At 45.2% G+C, this 26,549-nt stretch overlaps 1 protein-coding gene across 1 annotated transcript; it reads right to left on the minus strand.

Annotated features, from left to right (window-relative positions):
- Positions 1-1,575: 1,575 nt before the first annotated feature.
- Positions 1,576-24,171, minus strand: GPR173 (G protein-coupled receptor 173). The gene is made up of 2 exons (XM_077146866.1): positions 23,281-24,171; positions 1,576-4,089 (listed from the first exon to the last, which is right to left on the minus strand). Exon 2 carries the CDS (start codon positions 3,990-3,992, stop codon positions 2,871-2,873), a length of 1,122 nt encoding a protein of 373 aa, XP_077002981.1. The 5' UTR covers positions 3,993-4,089; positions 23,281-24,171; the 3' UTR covers positions 1,576-2,870.
- Positions 24,172-26,549: the final 2,378 nt, after the last annotated feature.

Here is a 26,549-nt window from a genome sequence, read left to right on the forward strand (position 1 = left end):
CAACAATACCGTATATTTTTCACAGGTACACATATATGTAAATAAACACATGAACGGTGGATTGAAAGGACAAACGTTAAATACACAAGAGTGGGTGCCTATGTGTGTGGGGGGATGGGATCAGGGATGGGTGATGAAGGAAAAACAAAACAAAGTAAAGAATAAAGGGGCCTCACACGGACCAATGATATAGTGTGCCAAGAACTGAGGAGACTGTGGTCCTCTCAGTTCTGTGCACCTGAGAGAATAAATAAGTAAATAGATAGTGAATTGAGTGCCCAGGGAGCAGGCTGGCTGGGTAGACTCCCAGACTTGGGTGTTTTCCCCTGTGACGTTCCTCCCTCTGAATTTAGTCAGTTTACCAAAGTCCCAGCAGTATACAGTGGACCCTTAAGGTAGGGCTCCCGTCCCAGACTAAGCAGTCTCTCCAGAAGCCATTTCTTTATCGGGGTGGTGGTGGTGGTGGTGGTGTCATTTCCTAACTCCCTCAGTTCCCTCCAAGTTTGATCCCCAATTCCCAGTCTTCATTCTCCACGAGGGTCAAGTTTCAGGAACAACTTTTGTTTGAGTTTTGGGGAAGAGACTGAGACAGGGTTTGGGAATAGTATCTGAGGACTCCAGACTTTGTGAAGAGATGGGATTCTCAAGTATTCTGCACCTCAAGCTCAGAGTCTGGGCCAAGGGAAGATGTTATGAGACAGGAGTCTATACCCTCTTGCTACGTATACACATGGAGAGTTTGCAAGTTCTATCTTTTCAACTCTACCTCCTACTGCAGGCATATCCTCTAGTTTGTCTCCTCTCACCTAGTTGTGTGTGTGTGTGTGTGTGTGTGTGTGTGTGTGTGTGTACGCACCAATATGTCTCCACATACAGACATTTGCTCACATGTGGGCATCAGGCAAGTTTTCCTCAGGAATACCCCCCCACACAGAAAGTCACACATACACACACTGTCTCTCTCAAGCATATCTCCCCACATGTGTTCACGCAGACAGGACGCACAAATGCACAGACACACACACACATACACACTCAGAAAGAGAAAACATCCAATATAGCATTGTTCATTTCAGTTTTTCCATTTACAAAATCCAATGGTGAATCCAGGCAGTTAGAAAAAAGAAATGGAGGAAAACCCTCCTGAATGTACCCTAGCCACCCCCCACCCCCATGGACCCCCACCCCTTCCCCTAGGAAAGGCACCCCCATCATTATCACTGAGAGAACAGGCTTCTCCCCACCCCCAGCCTCTCAGTCATTCTGGCCTGCCTTTCCAGGGCCATTCCACAGCCAGGCTCCTTAATGTCTCTCCTGCCTAGAGTGCCCTCCCCACTCCTTTTAGGTCAAGGCTTCCCCAGAACTGGGGCTGTCTTAGTTTAGGGAGGGAGCTTAGGACAGAGGCTTCTATAGGGAAGGGAAAGGGGGTTGGATAAATACAGACCTCCCACCCTCACCCCCAGGAAATGAGAGGTGGGGTGCAGACAGCCTGGGCAAAACCAGGCAAAGGAGTGCCAGCTTGGCTCATATACCCACAAGAATTGACCTTGAAGTGGACTCTGACCCTGGCGCGGGGGGGGGGGGGGGGGGTGCTTGGTACTTTCCACCTGGGGAACCCGGCTCCAGCCTGCTTCCCTTTGGGTGGAGGTAAGGATGGAGGGAGGAAGGGAGAAAAGGGCTGCTGGGAGGAGGGAAGTTCTGGGCCAGAAGGCCAAGGGCTACCACGGAGGGACTTGACGCCCCTGAGGCTTGAGAGGGACAAAAAGAGGTCAGAGAGGAGTGGACATGAGTCCACAGTGCCTTGGGGTTTGTACCTCTTGAGTTACCAAGGCCCCAAAATAGTTTTTATCTTCAGAAGAGTAGCATGAACCCAGGAGACAATTCTGGAGGTGAATTCAGCTGTAATCCCAGGCTTTGGGATCCAGTTACTCTGGGTAGTTCAGCTTGCTCCCTACACTTCTCTGGGGACTGCTCTTGCCTGTATGGCACCCACATTAGCCCGAGTGGGGCTGTAGTGGATTTTCATCTTCCGAAAAGAAGGGATCAGGGATCCAGGAGGCAGCATGAGAGAATGCAGCCAAGCTTGGGTCTCTTCATCTCCAGGAGTTCAGCTCACATCCTGCTCTTCACCTAGTCTGGGCCCATCCCTGTGGACCCTTCTCCCTCCCTTCCTGGCTTCTCAAACAGTTGTTCAAGAAACACTTGGGAGGTTTGGATATGGTGGGGAGGGAGAAGAGACTGGGCTTGGGACCAGGTTTGACCTAAAACAACATTGCACACAACATAGCAATTAAAGCGTTCTGCTCCCTGGGAACCTAGTACTTCCTTTGGTCCCTCTTGTCAGCAACCCTGGATCAGCTTCTCCTTAAAGCATCCAGGCCTTGCTAAAGGACTTGGAGGGGGTGGCTGGGAGCAGAGGGGGCAACAAGAGCTCTGGAAGTCTATTTTACAGGGCAAATTTCCCCCCTCTGGACAATGTCAGAAGGAGAGACATTAAAGCAAGAAAGCCTGTCTCCTCAGCTTTTAGTAGAAAAACCTGCATTTTCAGTTTTGTTTTCTTTTTCTGAATTGTCACTTCTTAGAGATAGAGAGAGAGAGGGAGGGGGAGAGAGAGACACTGTAGAAGTAGAGAAGGAGGCAGGGGAGACAGGCCCCACAAAACTAGAAATGCCTGTTTCCCAGGCCCACCCTCCCCCCAGCCCCATCCCTGGGGAGGTGTTGGCAAAGGTGCCTAGATTATGGGTGGTGTGAGGGGCTGGGGCTGGAGCCCAGAAAGGAAGGCTCCTGTATGGGGCCCCACCCCTCCTTTGCTGTTGGCCCCCTCATGGTGGCCGTGACTTTCTCCCTGCCTGTCTGCCTACCAGCCTGCTTCACATGACACAGTAGGGTTCTCTGGGAGCCGGGGCACCTCCTGTACCCCAGCAGGGGGCATGAGTCCTCAGGCACTTCTTGAGGTCCTTGTTGAGCAGGAAGCAGACGATTGGGTTGACAGCAGCCTGGGCGAAGCTCATCCAAACAGCGGTGGCCAAGTAGCGGTGGGGCACAGCGCAGGCTTTCACAAACACTCGCCAGTAGCAGGCCACAATGTAGGGTGACCAGAGGAGCAGGAAGAGCAATGTGATTGCGTAGAACATACGGCCCAGCTGCTTTTCACCCTTGACCTCGTCCATGCCCAGCAGCCGCCGGCTGGCTGCATGCCCATTCTGCCGGATACCCAGCAGAGTTGGTGGCATGGGCCCACGGCCAAAGCCAGCGATCCAGTTGGCAGCAGCCTGGCCGGTGGCCCCAGGGCCATGGAATGTCCAGTTCTGGCTGATGGCTGGCACCATCTGCACTGGCTTCATCTTGCGGTGACGATACTCGAAGAGGAGCAGCTTGCCATATACAGCGTGTGTGGCTGCCATGAGCACAGCCAACATGAGCATGAAGCCCAGTGTGTCATTGGCCTTGAAGTAGCGATGCTCAAAGATGCACTGGTCCTCCTCACGGATAAATTTGTAGGTGCCCACATCGAAGACAGGCGGGAAGGCCATGGCCACAGACAGGGTCCAGGCCATGCAGATGACAGCTGCGCATGTCCAGAGTGTCATGCGCTTGGCGTAGAAGCGGTGGTGGGCGATGGCCATGTAACGGGTGACGCTGATGCAGAACAACATGAAGGCCGCGTGAAAGCAAAACAGCACGGCCATAAAGGCCACGATCTTGCAGCTGAGCGTGCTGAAGGTCCAGGAGGAGCCGTGGCGCACAGAAGCCAGCACAAAGGGGAAGCAGACGGCAGAGCGTATGCCATCGGCCAGGCACAGGTCCAGCAGAAAGTAGTAAGGAGCCTTGTGCAGGGCACGCTCCTTGAGCACCAGCAGGGATAAGACAGCGTTGCCTGCCAGGCTCACGCACATGATCAGTCCCAGCAGCACCAGCTTCACATAAGCCGATGCTGACGGTGGGGACAGTGCGCCGCTCACCTCTTCAGGCTCCCCGGTGGTGTTGGCCATACTGAGGGGCAGGGGCTGCTCCTAACCCTACGGGGTCAACCAGTCAGGTACTCCAAGGCCCCTGGGGGACTCCATCAGCTGTCCTGCTGGGCTGCACCTGTAAATGTAGAGAAAGGGGGAGACAGAGACATAGAGAGAGAAAAACACAGAGACACACAGAGAGAGGGAACGAGAGAGATTAAAGAGGTAGAAAAATGGCCACAGAGGTATACATACATAGAAATTGAGACAGAAATGGAGGGGATGGGAAAGAGGAGAGATAGAGAGACCAAGGCAGAGAGATACAAGGCAAAGAGAGAGAGAGAAGGAAAGGAATGGGGAGAGGGAGGGAAAGACAGAGGGAGAGAGGAGAATAAGAGAAAGACGTGGTGAGAAACAGATGGAAAGGAAAGGTGAGGGAAAAACAGAAAGGACCGTGTTAGTGTGTCATTGTGGTCTCCCCACTTACGCCTTGGCAGGTGCCAGGAGCAGGAGTGGGCCAGGTGCATGTCTTTGGTTACCTGTTTCCTCCGTGATGGATTTGGGAGGTGGAGATGTTGGTGCAGCCCTTCTCCCCCTTTGCAAAGCCCTAACAGTGTGTTCTTTAACACCTTGGATTGCCACCCATAGTAAGAAATATATTTTACATAACGATCCAGTACACACACACACACCTGAAACAAAAGTTTCACAAAACAGTACACATTCAATGTGTAATGTACTCCATTCTTTGCTATTCTATTATTAAAAAAATGCTGGTAGCTACTCACTAAATGGGTTTCTCTACTCATGATCAGAAATGTTCTTAGTGTGCTCAAGAAATGGCTGGAAGGCCAGCATGGCTGGAATGGAGCGTATGAAGGAGTTGGTGGTAAGGCAGTAAGGTCAGTGGTAGGAGATGAGGTCTGTCTAGGGGCCAGCTCACATAGGGCCTTGTGAATCACAGTGAGCACTTCGGCTTTTACTTTAAGTGCGATGGGGAGTATGTGAGAATATAAAGATGTAGGCTGGCTTGTGTGTATTCATTCATTCATTTAAAAATATTTATTGAGCATCTACTGAATACCAGGCACCATTCTAGGCACTGGGGATATAGCTGTGAAGCAGACAGACAAGGTCCCTGCCTTTGCAAAGCTTATATTCTAGATAATAGAGAACATACATAAATTATATTCTATCATTTGTGTAAACTATAGTATGTCAGATAAGTTCCTAAGAACAAAAATATAAAGCAGGGAAAGGGGATAGGAAGCGTTAGGGGTGGGGATGGAGGTTACAATTTTAGATGTGGTGGACAGGGAAGGCTTTGTGAAGGAGGTGTCATCTGAGCAAAGACCTGCAGGTGAGGGGGTGAGCCAGGTGGATATCTGAGGGAACAGAAGTCCAGGCAGAGGGAACAGCCAGAACAAAAGCCCTGAGCAGCGGCGATACCTGGTGGTTTTGAGGAAGAGTGAGGACAGTGTGGGTGGAACAGAGTGAGCAATGGTGAGAGTGTCAGGAGGCAAGGTCAGAAAGGCGATGAAGCCAGATCACATGAGCCACAGTGAGCACACTGACTTTTACTCTGGGTGAGATAGATGGGAGTCACGTGAAGGTCTTGGGCAGAAGACAGACATGATATGACTTAGGATTTAACGGGATCCAGTTTGCTGCTCATGAGAACAGACTATGTAGGAGAAAGCTGCAAGTAGGGAGATCACTTAGGAGGCTCCTGCAGTAATACAGGTGAGAGAAAATAGCACTTCTATGCCCCTTCTCCTGCTTTATTTTTCTTCATAGAATTTATCCCTTCTAACACATTACGTAATCAACTTTTAGAGTTTGGTTTATTGCCTGCCTTACCTTATTAAAATGAAAGCTCACTCTCATCTAGAAGAGCAGTTTATAGCACATGGTAGGTTCTCAGTAAAAATATGTTAGATTAGTTGATTGCGGGACCAAGTGGACTAGTGGGTCAGAGAGGGCTTCCTGGAGGCATCCAGGTAGAATGTGGCTGAAAGAGAGGTCTGGGGTGTACATCTGGCCCAAGGGAGGAATAGGAGAGCTTCTGGTGTCCATGGGCTGGGGACGGGGATATGTGACGATGTGATAACAGGGCAGGTCCCAGAGGGATGGCAGCACGGCCACTTGGGCTGAAGCTGGAGAAGATCAGAATGACTATTGGGGCTGCGGATGAGCTGCAGATTGGGGGAAATGGGGTCTGAGTAGATATCTTTCCAACTCTCCTCTGCACCGCTTCCCAAGCTCAATCCAACCTGGCCTGCCACAGTCACCTGGAGCCAGGCTTTTTTTTTTTTTTTCTTTTTTTTGATGGCACCCCAAAGTCTCAAGGCCTGTACCAGCAGGCCATGAGAGGGTGTTAGGACAGGGGCTGGGGAGAAGTGGAGCTGCTGGGCCCCTTTTTGGCTCCTAAAAGCTTGACAGCCCCCCAAAGAACTGTGGACCAGCCAACTGTTATGTGTGTGTAAATGTGCACACGTGCATACACACACACACCTTAGTCTTAAGGGGAGGCATGGGAAAAGTGATATAGACAGAGAGAGACAATGTAAGACAGAGTCAGAGAGCCACACAGACTGACAGAAAAAGACAAGCATGTGTGAAAGACAGAGAGAGTGTGCCAGAGAAAGGGCAGACAGCCTCACACACACAGTGGAAGAGATAGAAATAGAGACAAACCAAAAAACAATAGACGCAAACAAATGAAAAACCTGGTGTTGCCGTGAAAGTTGGGGAGATTATATCAATAAATAGGGAAAGGGCTCTCCTGAGTACAGATTGACAGCCACAGCCTGGACCAGCTGAGGCTAAGGGTGTGTGTGCACACACTTAACACACACATATACCAGCCTAAGCCCAGACACCCTCACACGCAGACATCGACACACTCATGGACTCACAATACACATATCCTATGGCTATGGAGACTCACAAACAGCAAGCAGCTCACACATACGGACACAGGCACACACACGGAGGTACAAAGCAGGCCCTGGCTGCTTGTATAAACCAGTGTTTCCTCCTCACCAAAGGCATTACTGCTTCCAAGGGGGATCATTTTTGGCATGTAGAGAGGCATTTTTGGTTGACACGACGCTGGGGGTGTGGGGTTATCCTTCTAACATTCAGGGGGTCTTGGGGGAAGATGCTGGCCATCCAGTGATATGCAGAGTAATTCCACACAGCCAACATAGGCCCCACATCTCCTAGGACTTTGGCCTTGTAATTAACTGGACCTACAATCTAACTCTACTTTACAGATGAACATAATCCGCCCTCCCATGGTTTTAATATACTCTGAATTGTCCAGGATCGTGGCTGTTGTGTAAACCAAGGAGAGACTGTATTTTGCTTGGTGGTGAACATTCCTTGGAGTTGTTCAACATTTCAGAAAATCTAATCCCTGGGTTGCTGCCTGTCATTTTTCTGCACTTTGTGCAAGGAGCAGCTTCTGGTGTCCCCCTCCTCCTAAATCCACATCTACTCATTGTAAGACGTTATAAGCCTCTAATCAGTTCGTTGGATCTCTTGGGGTTGCCACACCCAAAGCATTTACATAATTAAACGCAAATTATTTTCTTATAAATCACTTAATTTTAATTTTTTACTTATAGTTAAGGCACTATATGGATTTTCTTTTAAAATTTTATGTGCAGATAGATTATATTATCTAAGAACTTAATTTCTGTATAGAAAAGGGATGTTAGAAAATATTTGTTACTTTTATGTAACAGGACATTGGCTAGACAGCGCTGAGAATTGCTCATATATACACACACTCACACACACAAACATATATATACAGTGTCCATAAAACCACAATTGTAATTCCCCTAATATACGCACAAACACACACACATACATGAACTCTCACACACTGACAGATACACACATGCAAACCCACTCACATACAGTCACTCCCAGATACATACCTTGCATTGACCCAATATACTTGATTATTCAAATCCTCTCATTTCTACAAACTCTCGCACATGCAAATACCATTACATAGACAAACACCATTATATATACATTAACACTCAGATTCAGTCACTTACATTACCAGCAAGCTCACATGCCCTTGAACACTGAGACACACACACAGAGTATGTATACCCAGATGCGATTCTCCTCACAGATACCCACAGACATATTTGCTTGGAGAAAAATATAAGCAAGTACAAAACTGTTCACACACACACACCCTGAACCAGAGCACAATCCAGATCGTCTTACGTAGATTAGACACACTCACTAATGCAGACATGTACATCCTGGAACATATACATGCACATCTTCATACATACTCTCACTCACACGCAGACATATACCCATTACAATACACACACGTACATATACATAAACAGAGGTCCACACACCCAAGCAATATGCAAGTACAACCAAACACAAAGATGAAAACCACTCACATATACAGACACCCACACTTGGGCAAACGTGTACACATACAACTTGCTGACACGCACAAATATACTTACTTAATATACACATCCTGCAACAGGTGTACACCCAGAGACAAACCTGCTCATGTGAACAGACCAAATAACTCCTGCACCCACAGGTGGAAACGCTAGCAGCTGCCTAGCTGGTGGACACCTGCCACATGGGGTAGGAGGGGGGCAGAGTAAAAACGAGTTTTAGCTATGTGAAAGGGAATCTTGTAAATGTTTTTATCGCTTCGTGTTGAAACATCCTAGATCATCTGATAATTATTTGGATTGCCACTTGTTTATCAACAGTCAGGTTTTTCATGTGGCCTATACATGTATAGTGATTGTTTTACTTTTCATTTGATCTTGTTTGTATTTTTCTACAAATATAAAAGGGTTGTATGTTAGTTTCTGTTTTCACTATTAATAGTATTAGGTATTCATAAAGAAAATAAAATTATTTTGTTAATTTTCTTTAGTGTTGTTTCTTTTTTAGAAGTTTTTTATTATAGAACATTTTAAACATAAAAAATAGAGAAAGTGGGGTGCACAGATGGTTCAGTGGTAGAATGCTCACCTTCCACGTGGGAGATCTGGGTTCGATTCCTGGACCATGCACCACCACCCCCAAAATAAAAAGTAGAGAAAATATTGTAATGAAGTCCAGTATTTCCATCACCTAGATTCATTGATTATCAACTCACTTGCCCCACTATGAAGCATAGCTATTACACCATTTCATCCATAAATATTTCAGTGTGTATTTCTAAAAGAGCCTATCTTTTAGAAACAGTACAACAAAGTAATTTTTATTATTTCCCGATTTATTGATTGATTTACTCATTACTGGCTTTTGATATTAAAAATTACCCAAAGATTGATTTTTGGTGGAATTTCATAAGAATTATTCCATTTTGTTTCTAGGTAAAATATTTGTCAATTAGTAAATGAAATCTAATTATGTTTAATGGAACTACTTCATTAAAGAGAAATTGAGGTGTTTATGGCCTCAGAAGAGCAACTGGTTTTGTAGTTTTGATTGTACATGAGTGTAGGTAACACCAGTTTATGAACTGGTGTTCATAAAAAAAAGTTTATGAACTTTTTCAGAATTGTGAAGTTGAATTACATGAAAATTTATAGTTCAATGCTCCTATTTTGCTTACTCCATCTTTAATTTGCACAGTTTGTGATGCAGTTTGTTCCAGTGTTGCTTTATTAAGAATACAGAACACCTAATATTTATTTTTTGAAAAATCAGTTTTCAAAAGTCACAAGGGTCTGCTGACCTCTTCAATATTTTATATTCAATTAGATTTAATGTTAAGACATTTGTTTTCCCATTAAAATGGACTTTTTGATTCAAGCTGGAAAATCAAGGCATGAGTCAAACACAGTAGCCCACTAAAACCTAAGATTCCCTAATTTAATCACTTTTGTAAGGATCATCTCAAATTTGTATTCAGGTGTCCAGTAAACCTCAGCCTACCTGTCTCATTTGCATAGGAAATTTATCAAAGAAACGTTGCTATGTTGGGCAACAGCAACTGACCACAAAACTGTCACACAAAGACAGATTTGAAATTTTTAAAGCTTTGGAAGTGCAAATTAAGAAACTGAGATCTTTTAAGAGATAGTTTAGAACATTCATAGATGGAGTTTAACCAGCTAGTGGCAGGGTTGTATGGTTAAAAAGTAAAGCTAAATATGCTCCTCCTTGTAGAATCTCACATATTTAGCAGTCTGCAGGGAAATTCTCCATACTGTATTTGGGACTACCGAAGTAAAGGGAGTAGGAAAGAAGTCACTTCAAATATTACTATTAGGAGACACATTGACAACAGGTCAGAAGGCATGGAGATGACACTAACCCAGAGGATTGTGGAATCAAAAAGATTTTCATTTTAGATGGCTGCATCTATGGATGTTGATTAACTGTGCTTAATTCAGAGTACTAGTTAGAAATCCTGAAAAGAAATGCAAGAAGCACTAAAATAAACTAAGGGTGAAATATTCAAAAATTCATTATTCAAAAATATTTGAATGTGAATATTTTGAAACATTGTGGACACTCTGCATAGGTCTGTGGATTGAGGCTGCCTTGCGATGGCAGGAAGGCATAAGGGCTGTACATCTAGATTTTTTTCCTGAAAACCCCAGTATTCACTCACTGAGAATCCCTCACCTTTAAAAGTCTGCCTGTAGGTCTAATTTCCACAGTTAATGTGCTAGGTGATTTTAATTAAATCCCGGGCACTCCCCATCTGTTTTCAGCTTTCTGTGAAGAACTGGGAACAGTACATCCTCCTCTGTTGATTTATATTTAAGCATGTAAAGATTTTGTACCAAAAAAATGATGAGGTAAAGGAAAAAATTCATCATTTCTTTGTGAATGATTCTCCCTTTATAGATTTGATGCTTGCCGGCTTCAATAAATGGCTTTTTCAGCACATGAATAAAACTACATCAAAAATTTCAAAGATACTCAATATATTAAAGTATACTGACAAGGTGTATGGATTCGAAGCAGAACTTCAGCTTAGTAGAAGTGAGGTTAAGTATGGTTCCTTGGGTGATGTTTAGTTGGTGTTACAATTTGAATACTAAAGAAGACTTATTAAGATGAATAGAGCACTGTCTGCATTTACTTGGGGGAAAAGCTTCATTACTATTTTGAAATACTCAAAATGAACATATTCTGTTGCATTCAAAATTTATAAGCACTTCCAGCCTTCGATCTTGGGTCTTGCCCTTATGAAACTTATTCCTGCCAAGGAGAAGCTAAGCCTACTTATCCCTACAAAGGGTAGGCTAAACCTACTTAAAATTAGGCCTAAGAGTCACTCACAGAAAACCTCTTTTGTTACTCAGATGTGCCTCTCTCTCGAAGCCAGCTCAGCAGGTGAACTCACTGCCCACTCTCCTACATGGGACATGACTCCCACGGGTGTAGATCTCCCTGGAAACGTGGGGCATGACTTCTGGGGATGAGCCAGGACCCAGCATCAAGGGATTGAGAACGACTTTTTGACCAAAAGGGGGAAGAGAAATGAAACAAAACGAAGTTTCAGTGGCTGAGAGATTTCAAACCAAGTCAAAAGGTTATCCTAGAGGTTATTCTTATGCATTGTTACAGACATCCCTTTTTAGTTTTTAGTATATTAGAATACCTAGAAGGAAATTCCTGAAACTGTTGAACTGTATTTCAGTAGCCTTGATTCTTTTTTTTAATAAATTTTTATTGAGATATCTTCATGTACCATACAGTCCATCCAAAGTATACAATCAATGGCTCACAATAGCATCACTTAGTGGTGTACTCATCATCATGATCGTGTTTAGAATATTTGCATCACTCCAGAAAAAGAAATAAAAAGAAAAAAGGAGAAAACCCATACATCCCATACCCCTTACCCTTCCCTGTCATTGACTGGTAGATTTGCAATCTACCCAATTTCTTTTTAACCCCTTTCCCCCTATTATTTATTAATTTACTTATTTACTCATCTGTCCATACACTTGATTATTTTTTTAACATTTTAAATTGTAAAATATAATCTATAGACAAAGCAAAGAAGGAAAAAGCAATAATTTTCAAGGCACGCTTCAACAAGTAGTTATAGAACAGATTTCAGAGTTTGTCATGGACCACTATTCTACCATCTCAGATTTTTCCTTCTAGCTGTTCCAAAACACTGGAGCCTAGAAAGAATATTAATATAGTGATTCAGCAGTCATACTTGTTTGCTAAATCCTATTTTCTCTGTTATATCTCTTCCTTCTCCTTTGATCCTTTTCCAATCTATAGCATACCCTTAATTCTTGAAGATGATCGTATAACTACATAGCATATATAATGTGACTGTGTGATTGTGAAAACCTTGTATCTGATACTCCCTTTATCCAGCGTATGACAGATGAGTAAAAAATAAAGACAATAAATAAATAAGCAATAGGGAGGGATAAGGGGCATGGGATGTCTTGGGTTCGTTTTCATTTTCATTTTTATTCTTATATGTGTTTTGAGTAATGAAAATGTTCAAAAATTGATTGCAGTGATGAATGCACAACTATACGATACCATGAACCACTGATTGTACACTTTGGATGATCATATGGTATGTGACCATATCTCAATAAAATTACATTTAAAAAATTCATAAAAGGATGCAAGGGTAGTTCAGTGGTAGAATTCTCGCCTGCCATGTGGGAGACCCGGGTTCGATTCCCAGTCCATGTACTTCCCTCCCCCTGCCAAAACAAACAAACAAGCAAAAATAAACAAACAAAAATTCAACAAGTGGTGCTGCAATATCAGGATACTCACATGGAAAAATAATGAAATGTGACCCTGCCATACGGCATACAACAAAAAATTCATAAGCATTTGAACAAGAAGTTTCAGCATCACATTTGACTGAAAGAAAAGGAAGAAGCCTTAGATTTAAAGAAGGAGCCCACCTTTGAAGCACAAAATTGAAAAGATCATGAATTATCCCAAATTCTGATTACTGATGAGAAAGGAGTTTTGACCAATAAAAAAAGTATGTACTTTTTTTGACCACCTACTTATGCAAACAGTTTTCTGTTGACAGAGACTACTACCAAGACATAGAAGAGATGACACAGCTATTTTCAAGCTTAAAACCAGGGTCTCCGCCTGGCTGTAGCAAGAATAAGTGAGTTATGAGGTCACAAAGCAAGTAAGTTATTCCATTTCTTAAGAAAAGTTATGATGTGAAAACACCAGCCATATTCAACACTAGAAACTGAACCTGATGTGTCAGACATCAAAATGGCATCTGATGACCCCCACCTCCAGCTTGTGTTTTTGAGGTAAGTTTCCTAACCTGAATATCCAGGCAGTTAGGTTTCATAAATGCAAGCGAATTACTAAGGACATTATTGGCAAAATGTGCTTGAACAACCTCCATGGAATGGATCTTATCTTCAACAACATGCTTTCCAAGATCAAGAAGTGGTGGGCCATGATGGAAGTCCATGTCCATGTCAAAACTGCTAACGGTTACTTGCTTCTTTTGCTTTGTTTGAGTTTTTACCAAGAAGCAAAATGACTCGATGCAGAAGATCTATGTTCGGCACTAACAGATTTATTAGATCAAGACTAAAACGAGGCCAGTCATGACCAAAGGCTGAGAAGAAGTGGACACAATTGCTGACCAGTACAAATTCGCACTTTAGTTAATGAAAAAATTATGTGCTTAGAAGTGAGCTCAAATGTGCCATGGAAAAGTTCTGAAAAGATTTCATTTGAACGTTGTATACAAACTTAACATTTAAATTGTAAATGCTAAAATTCCCTAAAACTTTCGTTTTTTCCTTACCACAATGATATAATATAAAGAAAATGTAAGAAATTAATTTTTACCTAACCCCAGGACCCCTAAATCCTCTTCAGTTAGCTCCAGTATGCCATAGGAATATTTTACTTTCTCCATGTGCTAGGTTTTGGACGCCCGTTTAACTCATTCACATCTAGTCACACTGCATAGAAACACCAGCACACACAGGTATATGCACATGGGCACATGCGTCCACACAGATTCAAACTGCACTCACATCCACACTTGAACTAATAAACACTATCAGGCATTCATAAGAACAAATGCACACGTACAACCCTCCTCGTATATGCAGAAACAGGTCAGTGGGTAACTACCCACCAGCACATCACATAAAGATATAAAACATACACACAAAGAAATGTGCAGATATACGCCCACCCCCTTCTATAGAAATACAGGCCTAGCCAGAGACACATTGAGTACATGCAGAGACACATACACACAAACCAAACTGTATGAACCTACAAACTTCCAGAGTCCTGTATACACAGACATAAGAATTGACATTCACACACAGGTCAAGTTTGGCTCACATCCTACAGATCCAGACCCCACATCCCCACCCACTGGCTCTTTTTTTTTTTAACTTTTTTTTATTGTATAATATAACATGTATACAAAGCAAGTAAAGAGAAAAGCAATAGTTTTCAAAGCACTCTTCAACAAGTAGTTACAGGACAGATCCCAGAGTTTGTCATGGGCTACCACACCATCCTCTCATATTTTTCCTTCTAGTTGCTCTAGAATATAGGAAGGTAGAAGGCTTAAATATTTTTTTATCATCACAATCGACTTTTTTCCTTTTTGGTGTGTGAAAAATAACATATATACAAAAAAGCAATAAATTTCAAAGCACAGCACAACAATTAGTTGTAGAACAGATTTCAGAGTTTGGTATGGGTTACAATTCCACAGTTTTAGGTTTTTACTTCTAGCTGCTCTAAGATACTAAACACTAAAAGAAATATCAATTTAATGATTCAGCAATCATATTCGCTTGTTAAACTCTACCTTCTCTGTATAACTCCACCATCATCTACTTTCTTCCATTCTTTAGGGGTATCTAGGCCATGCCCATTCTAACTTTTTCATGTTGGAAGGGGCTGTCAATAATATGGGGCCCAAACCACTGGTTCTTACACCAAGAGCTAAAAACCCACTATCATACACAAACCCACTTTTGCAACTCTGCCTTGGCACATATACACATACTCACAGGTACAGACATGCTCACTCAGACAGGCACATGGCTCAGGCCCACTGCTACACACACACAGAGGCAAGCAAGCACACAGAGCAATGCAGACTCACATACACAAACCCACATATCCACTGATTCCTACAAACGCAGAGAGACACAAGCCCTCACCCATTCACACCGGCTCATACACTCTCATGCAACACAGATTCACACATTCTAGCATATAACCATATGGACACAAACGACGTTCTATACACAAACACACACACAGGTCAACCCACACCATCATATATAAATCTGGACACCAACCCTCTTGCATTATAGACTCTCACACCATGCACGCACTCACCTACTACTACAAAACTTGTTAGCATATTCAGATAAAGCACTCTGGCATGAAAATAAAATAAACAGAACACACTGGTATGCACACACACACACACACACACACTGATAAGAAGCATGCTTACACATGCAGACATACCAGCAACACAGATAGTACCCACACTCACACAGACACTAAAACTACCACAGATAAAGGTGTGTTCTCCCATGCATCCAGATGTGTGTGCATTAGGAAATATACACACAGGGGCAAATCCCCTCCATCCATTCACTAGACACACATTTTCTTTCTCACACACTCATGGTTTTCTATACACACTGGGACACAAATCCACTTTCATGTACAGGCACACTCTCACATACACACAGGATATGCTAATCCTCACACACACATGCATACAAACAATGTGGCAAATATGCACATAGAAACTGCCTCACTCATACTTACAGATGGACTACACACTGTCACGGATAGTAATTATAATAATAGGTAACACTTTATTTGGCACCGAGGGCTCATTAAATGTCAGGCATTGTTCTAAGTACTTTTCAAATAGTAATTTGTCCAGTACGGGATAGTATTATTATCTCCATTTTACAGATAAAAACTGAGGCCAAGAGAGGTTAGGTGATGTACCCAAAGACACATGGCAGAAGTAGGATTCAAACCTAGAATCTAGCTCCAGAGTCCCTGAAGAGTCAACTTACTCACATATAGAGAGATACCCACCTCCCCTTACAGATACACACCACTCTAGCACAAGGACATTACACATACAAACCAGCTCCCATTTACTGACACACTCAAGTAGGCACATGCACAGATAAACATGGGCATGTTCATATTTAGGGACATTCCAGAAGAAAGATACAAGCCCTAGAAAATACACACACACATTCATACACATACCCACAATCACACATGCTATCCAGACACACCCACATCACTGAGCACACAAAACATCCAGACACACCACCTACACACCATCCAGATAAATCCACACTCACATACAGATACGCCCACATTCTCAGATACATTCTCCTCCCCGATACACCAAACATTCTCACACACACTATCATATCTAGATATGCTCATACTCATGCACACGTCCCCACCCAGATAAACTCATTCTCACACACCCTACACAGATTCACCCATACACATTTTCTCACACACCTCATCCAAATACACCCTTTCTCTCTCTCACATACACCATCCGGAGACCCACACACATCCTATCCAGATATACCTACACTCACATGCCTCAATCCAGATACACCCACTTCTGCATGCACCCAACAGATATGTCCACACTCACACATATGCCATACGAATACACCCATACTTGTACATACACATCTCAAATACACCTACACTCATATACACCACACCCAGATAGAGCCACACAAACACAAACCTCAAACTCAGATACACCCAAACTCATGCACAACAGATACACTCAGGTTTACACATGGTCCACCTAGACACTCACACTCACAAATTCCCAACCCGAATACATCTACACGCTTGCGCAGACACACACATCATTTAGATACCCACACACACATAATCCAGAGACACCCACACTCACACACACATCCCATCCAGATATACTTACACTTTCTTTTTGTCTCTTTCTCTCGCTGTCTCTGTCTCAAACACACCCAGCCCAAATACAGCCACATTCACAAAAACAGTCATAGGCACAAAGTGCCATCCAGATATATCCATCCTCTCAATCACACACCATCCAGATTCATTCCATAGAGACCACTGAGGTACACTCATACCGACACACACACCATCTAGACATACTCCACACAATCTAGATACACCTACATGCACACACGTCCCACCCAGATACATCCAGTTCTCAAACACACCATCCAGGAGCACCTCCCAACACAGACCAAAACCCAGATGCATCCATGCTTTCCTCTCCTCCATGCCACCCAGATACACTCATTCTGTCTACACACATCCCACTCAGATAAACCCCTAAAATTTTTCATGCACACCATGCAGCTATATAGACACATACACCCAAGTAATATACACTTCCATGTCCCACCCAGATACACAACCAAAGTTCTCACACACACCATCCAGATATACTTTACTACACACTACACCACTGACATACATCCACGCTCACACACACACACACACACACACACCATCCAGACATACCAACATCTAAACACATTCCACCCAAAATACACCCACATACTCTCTCACACACAACCCAGATGTACCCCCATACTCTCATACAAACCACCCAGATAATCCACACTTCGGACATACACAAACATACACACACATCTCATCCAGAGACCCACACCCATGTCCCAATACATCCATACTCACCCCCCAACGTGGTTACACCCAAACTCTCACACAAAATCCAAATATATCCACATACTCCTCCCATCAGATACATCCATGCTCTTACACTCCCAGAAACACCTATATTCTCTTACACATGCATACAACCCAGATACACCCCCACTCTCTCTTATTCACCACCATTCTGATATACCCACACTCCACACACAATGCAGATACACCCATATTCTCAGATAAACAATCCAGTTCTACCCCCATGCTACACACACATCTCACACAGATACACCTTCACACACCACCCACAGACACCCTCCCAATTACATGCACACTTGCATACACTTCCAATCCCACTCAGATGTGTCCAAATTCTCTCTCATACACACCATCCAGATACACCCCATCACACACTTCCATCACCCAGATACACTTTTGCTCTCATCCACCTACACACCATCTGACTTGCACACACCCCACCCCAATACACCCATATTCCCTCATACACATATTCTAACCAGAAACATCCACACGCCCTCCTACACACACAACACAGATACACCCACACTAGCAAGCACACATATCAACTAGATATACTCCCCCGACTCTCTCCAGCACCATTCAGATACACACACCCTTGCCTCCTCAAATATACACATCTTCATGCATATTCCTACTCAGCTACACTTAAACTCTCACTCATATCATACTTTGCCTAAATAGCCCTATGCTCCCATACTCCCTCACAAACGTACCATTTAGATACACTCACACTCACAACCACCCCTCCCAAATACACCCAAATGTCTCACATACACATCCTACCCAGAGTAAACCATGCTCTCTCTTACACACAACTAGATTCTTTCTCTCTCTCATTCTCACCAGATATACAACACTATACACACACGTGCACGTACACACCCTCCTTTACCCAGTTACACCTTCATTCATACATATACGTCTAGATTTCTACTTGGATAGCATAATTCGGGTGCCCTCTGTGAAAACCGTTTATCCACTCTAGGTACCACACAATGCCATCCTGCCCTTGGCAATTGATGGTGAGGGTCAGGAAGGGAGATCTTCGTGTTTCAAGGAATCATTTTCTAAAGAGGTCACAGGTCGTCTTCCCCAGTAAGGAATCAAGTCACTAATGGTTTCCATTTTCCAGGTGTGAACGATAACAGGAATTATCCCAAGACGCCAATGAAAGCCAGCACATGGGCATGTCCAAAGAGGCCCCAGAAGGGAATCATGGATCACTCATGTCTCATAACTTACCCTTTTGCATAATGTCGACATAGTTACAAACAGACATGGTCTAGCAGGGCACTACTGGCTCTCAAACATGCACCTAAAATACATGCTGGGGTGCCCACAATGTCTCACACTCACAAATACCCTTGTTTATCACTATTCCCCTCAGGGATAGGGCCCATATGCACAGGCTCAAGGCTGAGTGTGCCTCTCTCTCTCTTACATGCACACATAATCACATACATGCCCAAATACTTACATTCATCCCCACACATTGGCACATTCACAGCAATGCACACTCACTCTGTACCTGATCACACACCCATTTACTTCCCAACATAGGCATATCCATGTCATACATTCCCATAACACATACCCCTGAATGACCTATGTTCACTTGCAAACACAGGTGTACATACAGGCATAGTTACACACGCCCACAGACAGGCAGACTCTGTCTCACACCCAATCAGACAATGAATAGACACGAACATGCAGAGGCAAGCTCACAAACGTACATACACCCAGACACAGCCACACAAGTCTATACACACACAGGTGGATTCACACACATATACACCTAGATATGCACATACTTGTAAATGAGGTGATATATACATATACAGACATTCTAAAACACACAAACTTGCACAACTGGACATGTACACCTATGAACATATTCATATGTACATAGACTCATAAATCATTTATTCTTGTATACAGAAAATTAGGCATGGAAACCAAGTGCACTCACACAATTACAGTAAGACATACACACTACATACATTCACACATTTATATACCCTTTAGAAACTATGTAAACAGAAGAAGATTCATTTACACCTATATTTCCACAGACAGACTTGGACACAAAGGTACACTCACCCATGTGCACACGTGAAAGTAGACTCACATATTCTCATACACACTTGAACGCCTGCACCAGAAGAACTGTTAGACACAGTCATCACAGACACACACTCAAACGTATTTATAGACCAACAGTGGCATATACAAACATACAGTCACTTATATATGCAACTCAAAATGATATATAAACACAAACACACAAATGCAAAGAATTAAAACTGTACAAACAGCACAAATTGTACATTCACATACATGTACATTAGACACACATATACTCAGGCATATCCATATCCATACACACCCATTCACATATAAATTAGCTGTTTATGAACACACACACACACACATATACACACATGCTCACTCAAATACACACACACAGCCAGATGTGCACACATACTAGCATATACATACACATATATACCCAAAGTCACTCATAGGCATATCCAAACACATATTCACACTCATATTCAGAAACTCAAACAAAACACAAGACATGCACATCCAAGTATTATGAAATGTAGTTACACATACCACAGTCACACGTGCACTCACACACAATGGTGAACCCACAAACACAATGAGACACATAAATAAATGCATCCATTCACGTATGCACACAGCGCGATAAGCATATATATACAAGTATACACCCCCCGCAGCCATACTCACATATATACTGAGATACGCACCCATAAGCACACGCATGAAATATATTTTCATTAACACAGCATGTATTTGCAGACTCTCCCCTACCTCCATAGTTAGTTCTGCTTATATCAGTGTGCCCACATACAGTAACATTTCCCCAATCAGATGTAGACACATATTGTCTACAGACAATATCAAACATGCACACGCAGACACACACGCATAATTTAAAATGCTGGCAAATCCACACAGACATTCACACACAGGCCTGTTCATACATAGACAGGACAGACACACCTACACAGGAGCATGTTCACACACACACACCCTCCCATACACGCATAGACATGCACACATATATGTCCTTAAACTCTCAAATACCATTCAGATACACTCATACTCATATGCACATGTAAGCATACACAAATATACACAATTAGACACAACTGGGCAATCACCCAATTGGACATGCATCCCAGGCATTCCAAAATCCAGGCACTCATACACATACAGTTAAACATTTACACACAAGTATAGACTCAAAGACACACTGAGACCACAAACCTATACAACCAGACATTCAACAGGCCTATTGGCTCAGAGAAACTCATCCTCACTCAGGTCCAGAATGAAACATGCCCACTTGCTCACCCAGACAGACATGCATAGTCATACCCACCCCCCCTGGACACACAAGCCTACCCACACACCCACACACTCACACTCACTATCACAGGGCCTGCTCCACACACACAAAGACTCATACACATCCACAGTGCTCGCATATAGACATGCACACTCAAACAGGCTGCATACATAGCCACACGTTTGGCAGTCGCACATGTACACCCACGCTCAGGCCCGGGATGCCTCTGGACCACGGGCTGGGTCCCCTCCCTTCCCCACCAAATGCTTCTTCAGAAAAGTCTACTCTTCATCCAAAAGCCCAGCCCTCCCTGCCTCCACAGAAGGGGTCTTCTGGGCCTCACTCTTTCCCTTCCACTTCCTCTTTCTTACCTGACTTCGAGGACCCTCCTCCAGCCACTGACCCCTCACTCTGTGTTCACCCACCACCCCCAATCTCCACACCTGCAAACCAGCCAGCAGATCCCACTCTACCCCTACTCCTGACTCCAGGTGAGCAACTCCCTGGGACCCACCCCCAACAGGTCTAGCTGCTGCATTGGCCACACCCAGCTCTAAGCCCTGTGATCTCAGAAGCCTCAGCCTTGTCTCCAGGCACTGCTTGCCACTGACCAGAGCCAAACTCTTGCCAAGTATCCCCTCAACAGGGAGACGCATACATCACCAGGGTCAGGAATACTGCAGGCTGCAAGCCAAGCCTCTGCTAGCTCACAGGGGCTCAGCCTCTGTGTGTGTGTACATACACAAACATGGACAAGTGCAGGTAAAGAAGCCTGGAGTGGGGTGGGGATAGGAGGCCCTGCCCACAACTACCTTGTATCACTCCCTACAAATGAGAAGTAACAACACAGAGCAGTTTCTGTCTCCCTTCCCCTTCCCCCAAATTGCCCGCCTGCTGCCTTTCTCAGATCTCTGCTGAGACCCTGGAGAAGAAAGACCAACCCCTCCCCCAAATAATCAGTAACGATATTAATCACGAATAATCAGCAACAATATTGACCATAGCTTTGCTGGCATTGGTTCAATGCAATGCCACCTCCATGCCACATCCTTTATTTACATGCACCAACTCAATCCCTACACACACCCATGAAGAGCTTCTAGACCCTTTGACAGATGGGAACACTGAGAATCGATAAGTAGCATGCTTTCACTAAAGTTGCAGAACTAGTAGTTGGAGGAAGTGTCCCTGGTAGAATCCTTGTATGTTTTCCATATACCAGGCTTTCCTGCCCCTCCAGAATAGTTTTGGGGAAGTGAGCACAAGGATCTCTGGCCACTGTGCACTAAGCCATAGCTCTGGGGGAGGGGGTCCCCTGTGCACTGTGCACTGAGCCATAGCTCTGGGGGGGTCCCCTGTGACCTCTGCAGACTGTCATGTGGCTTGGTCCTTGTTCTCACAGAGCCATCCTGAAGCCACCAGCCAGCCTAAGGGCTGGAAATGTTCCCCACCTCCACCTCACCTTCCTTCAGCCTTACAGTGGCTTCCTCTCCCTAGCTGGAATCACAGCAATATTGTCAATGGTGAGTGGGTAAAAGTGTGTGCTACCTGTGGGGAGACACAGGGGCAGCAAAGAAAGGAGGAAGGAAGAAAGGAAGAAAGGAGAAGGGAGTTGGGGGAAGGGTGGTTGGTCTGGGCTGGGAGCAGCATCTCTGTCATGTCTTCCCACTTGCCTGCTACCTAGGTGCTCACACACAGACAGCACACACCCTGCATGCAGGCCAAGCCTGGAGGAGAGTGGGAGAGGGGAGAGGGAGAGACAGAGAGATGGAGAGAGAGAGAGGAGGTGGCGGCAGGAGGCTGAGCCTGCCCAGGGTGCAGGTATTGTGAGGGGAGTATAGCCGGGCTCCCGGGCATCCCCTCCACAGCTAGCACACAAGGAAACACACACACAACCTCATGCCCAGGTGTGACCGTAATGATAAAAACAGACCCTGTGTGGAGAAACAGGTGGTGGTTCCCTTTCTCATGGGACATTTGGGACTGAGGCAGATGGGGATGGCCAGAGAAACCTCTAGGCTTGGGTGTTCAAGTAACCCCTGTGATAGAGCAGAGAAACTGACAGAGTAAGAGAGAGGCATGGCCGAGCAGAGCATGGCAGTGATGGAGACTGTGAAATATGTATGGGGAGACAGAAGTCCCAGGCCCCCCTTCCTTGGTGGAGGGGTGCTGACTGCTTACCTGGGCTCTCTCAGCCGGGCTGTCCTGGAATCCAGGGAGGGGGCTTAAGCAGTCTCATCCAGGGGATATCACAGCCCAGGCCACATCGTGGGACCCTCAGTGATGTGGTGGCCAGTGACACTCCTGCTTCTGTTGCCCTGGATACAGCCGGGCTGGTCTAAATCGCAGGCATCAGGGGAAGCAGCACCGGAGTGTACTGGGCAGGGCTGGGGGTGTTGGGGAACACCAGGTGGGCAGCCCACAGCCTTTGGGTGCCCAGCCAGATGGCAGGCAGGGGTCCAGGCTGGTGCTTCCCCGACTACACACTCCCATCCCCATCTTCATGCCATTGCCAGGCTGGGAGGGGGCCAGCGCTGGTCCCTGCTAACCGTCTGCCCGCCTGGCTGCCGGTCCGCCGCCCCCCACCCCCACCCCCAGCCTGTCTGCCTGCTGGCCGCCGCCTTTTGTCCTCAGAAGACACAGTCCCCGCGGGGCCTCTGCCAAGCCTCTAGCAGATGCTCAGGGTCCGGGGCTCCTCCCTGGGAGCACTCGGGCCATGGCCTGGGAGAACCCCAGGTTAGGGGGGCTCTCATCCAGGCTCACCCCGCTCCCCAGGCCTGGCAGGGCTGGGGAAGAGGTGCAGGTCCACAGCCAGAGGCAGCAGCAGAGGTGGTGTTGGGGAGGGGATGGACGCCAGAAAGAGGGGGTGGGGTAGAGAAAGAGAGGCTGGCCTGATAGCTGTGTCCCGGGTTTTAGATCCGGGTTGAGGAGGGTGGCTCAGAGCATCCGAGGGGGGTCCTGATGCAAAACGGGGGCAAGATGGCCCTGCCGGAGGGACTCTTCGGGCCTGGGAATCACCTCCCTGCATACATATCCAGGTTCCAAGATGCTAGGGACATTCAGCCTGGGCGGGGCATCAGCTGGGAGACGGGGACCACGGACTGGACCCCATCCGGTCTGTCCGTCCCCCCTCTCCTCGATTTGCACGGTCCCTGCCTCTGGGGCGGGCGGAGGAGGGAGGGAGTCAGAGAGGGAGAGGGAGAAGGAGGAAAGGAGGGAGGCTGAGCAGGCCGGGAGACTCCCAGCCGCCAGCCTGGTCCTCCCTGGGGCGGGGCGGGGCGGGGCGGGGAGTGGGGTGGGGGTGGGGGTGGGGGCCGGGGAGCAACCGGCTGGCTGGCTGGTTGGGCGTGGAAGGCTGGCTTGGCGGCTGTGCTGCCAGGACAATAGCCGGCTGGGCAAGAAAGGCTCGGGCCTTTCAGAGATGCGAGAGAAGCATGCGTGGAGGTGGAGAGAGGTGGCCAAGAGGCTGCTGAGAGAGCAACTTACATGGCTGCGAGTGCAGAGGAGGTAGGGGATGGGGGAGGTCTGGGGGTGGCGTTGGGGCAGAAAGGTCTGGGGGAAGTTTCTCAAAAGTGAGAGGAATGCTTAGAGCTCTGAGAGGGAGGATAAATAACCTTATCTAGAATGGGTTTCCTTGCACAGCTTTCCCAACAAGGCCTGGGGGGTGGGTTGGAGGGGGAGAGGGAGGGATGGAGGGCTTGCCCAGCTCTAAGCAGCCCCTCTCGGGATATGTCCCTTGCCACCCCTACCTTCTCTGGGCCAGTAGACCCCACAAGTACATGCCTAAGACCTGGTTTCAGGAAAGCAGAATGGGAGCTCTGGCGAGGAAGCCTGGTAGGCGGACAAGCAAGACAAGCAAGAAAAATAATTCTGTCCTGAATGGGATTAAATTGGGACCACATGTTGCCACTGTGGTTCCTCTAACTGTACAACATTCATAAATCCCATTTCTCTTGACATAAGAAAACTTTATTTCATTTCCTTTCTTCCCTCATCTATTGGTCCATTCATTTATTAAGCATAGCTTTATGCTAGGCCCAGTGTTGGGCACTAGAGATACAGGTGAATCAGATTTGCTCCCTTTCCTTAGGAAATCCATGCTGTACTTCCTAACTGTGGTCCTGGAACCCACTCACATCTAAATTCCCTGGGGAGCTTGTGAACTGTAGATCCCCAAGTTCAACTCCCAGAAATAGTAATCTAGTAGGTTTGAGATGAGGTTCCAACATCTGCATTTTGACAAGGCCTCCTCATCACTGAAGTTTGGGCACCATGCTTTGGTCAGGGAGAAAAACTCATGAGTCAAAGACAAAATCACAGTGCAACTTGGAAAATACTTTGAACTGACTGATAATGAAAATGTTACATATGAAATCCTGTACAGTATTTAGTGAGCACCTGTGCTTAGTGAGAAATTTATAGCCTTAAATTCATTTATTATTTTTTTAAAAAGGAAAGGCTGAAAATTAATGAGCCGGGCATCCATCTCAGGAAGTTAGAAAAAGAAAGTAGAGGGAGGGAAATAATAGATTAGAGCTGAAATCAATGAAAAGAAAGCAAAACTACAAAAGAAAGGATCAACAAGGCCAAAGCTGATCCTTTGAGAAATCTAGGAAAATGATAAACCCTTGCTATACTAATTGTTTTGGTTTGCTAAAGCTGCCAGAATGCAATACACCAGAAATGGATTGGCTTTTTGTTTTGTTTTTTTTTTTAACATGGGCAGGCACCAGGAAACTGGATTGGCTTTTTAAAAGGGATTTATTCGTTTACAAATTTGCTGTTCTAAGGTGATGAAAATGTCCACATTAAGGCATCAACAAGATGATACCTGGACTCTGAAGAAAGGCCACCATTATCTGGGACATCTCTGTCAGCTGGGAAAGCAAGTGGCTGGTGTCTGTTAGTCCTTGTTTCTGGTTTGTTGCTTTCAGCTTCTGGTTCTAGGGTTCTTTTTTAGCGTCTCATGAACAAACTCTGGATTTCATCTCTTAGCCCTTAGCATCTCGCAGGGTGGTTTTCTGTCTTCAATCTGTGCTTTCTCCAAAATGTTTCCCTTTTAAAGGACTCCAGTAAGCGGAGTCTTGAATGGGCAGGGTCACATCTCCGTGGAAACAACTTAATCAGAAATCCCACCCGACAATAGGTCTGTACCCACGAAATTGGATTAAAAGAATGTGGGGAAGCTGAAAAAGAGATCAGCCTTCAATTAGAGATAAGAATGAAGCCGTTCTGTTTGGGACTAAGGTAAATCAGAATATAGGGTAAAGGATGATATTGTCTGTATTTTAGAACTTCGCGCACTATATGAAACCAAAGGAAGAGAAGTTTATTTTCTCTAAAACCCAAATTTTCTGTAGCACACAATCTAACGTAGCCTGTCTTGCCATTTCAGTTAGACAACCTAAACATATGGAGCCTAGAATTGGGAACGAAGTCTTGCAATTCCG

This window comes from Tamandua tetradactyla, chromosome X (genome assembly GCF_023851605.1).
Source record: "Tamandua tetradactyla isolate mTamTet1 chromosome X, mTamTet1.pri, whole genome shotgun sequence".
Taxonomy (NCBI): domain Eukaryota; kingdom Metazoa; phylum Chordata; class Mammalia; order Pilosa; family Myrmecophagidae; genus Tamandua; species Tamandua tetradactyla.

Excerpts from the sequence above, each read along its gene's own strand:
- GPR173 (XM_077146866.1), bottom strand. The coding sequence starts at position 3,992 with ATGGCCAACACCACCGGGGAGCCTGAAGAGGTGAGCGGCGCACTGTCC.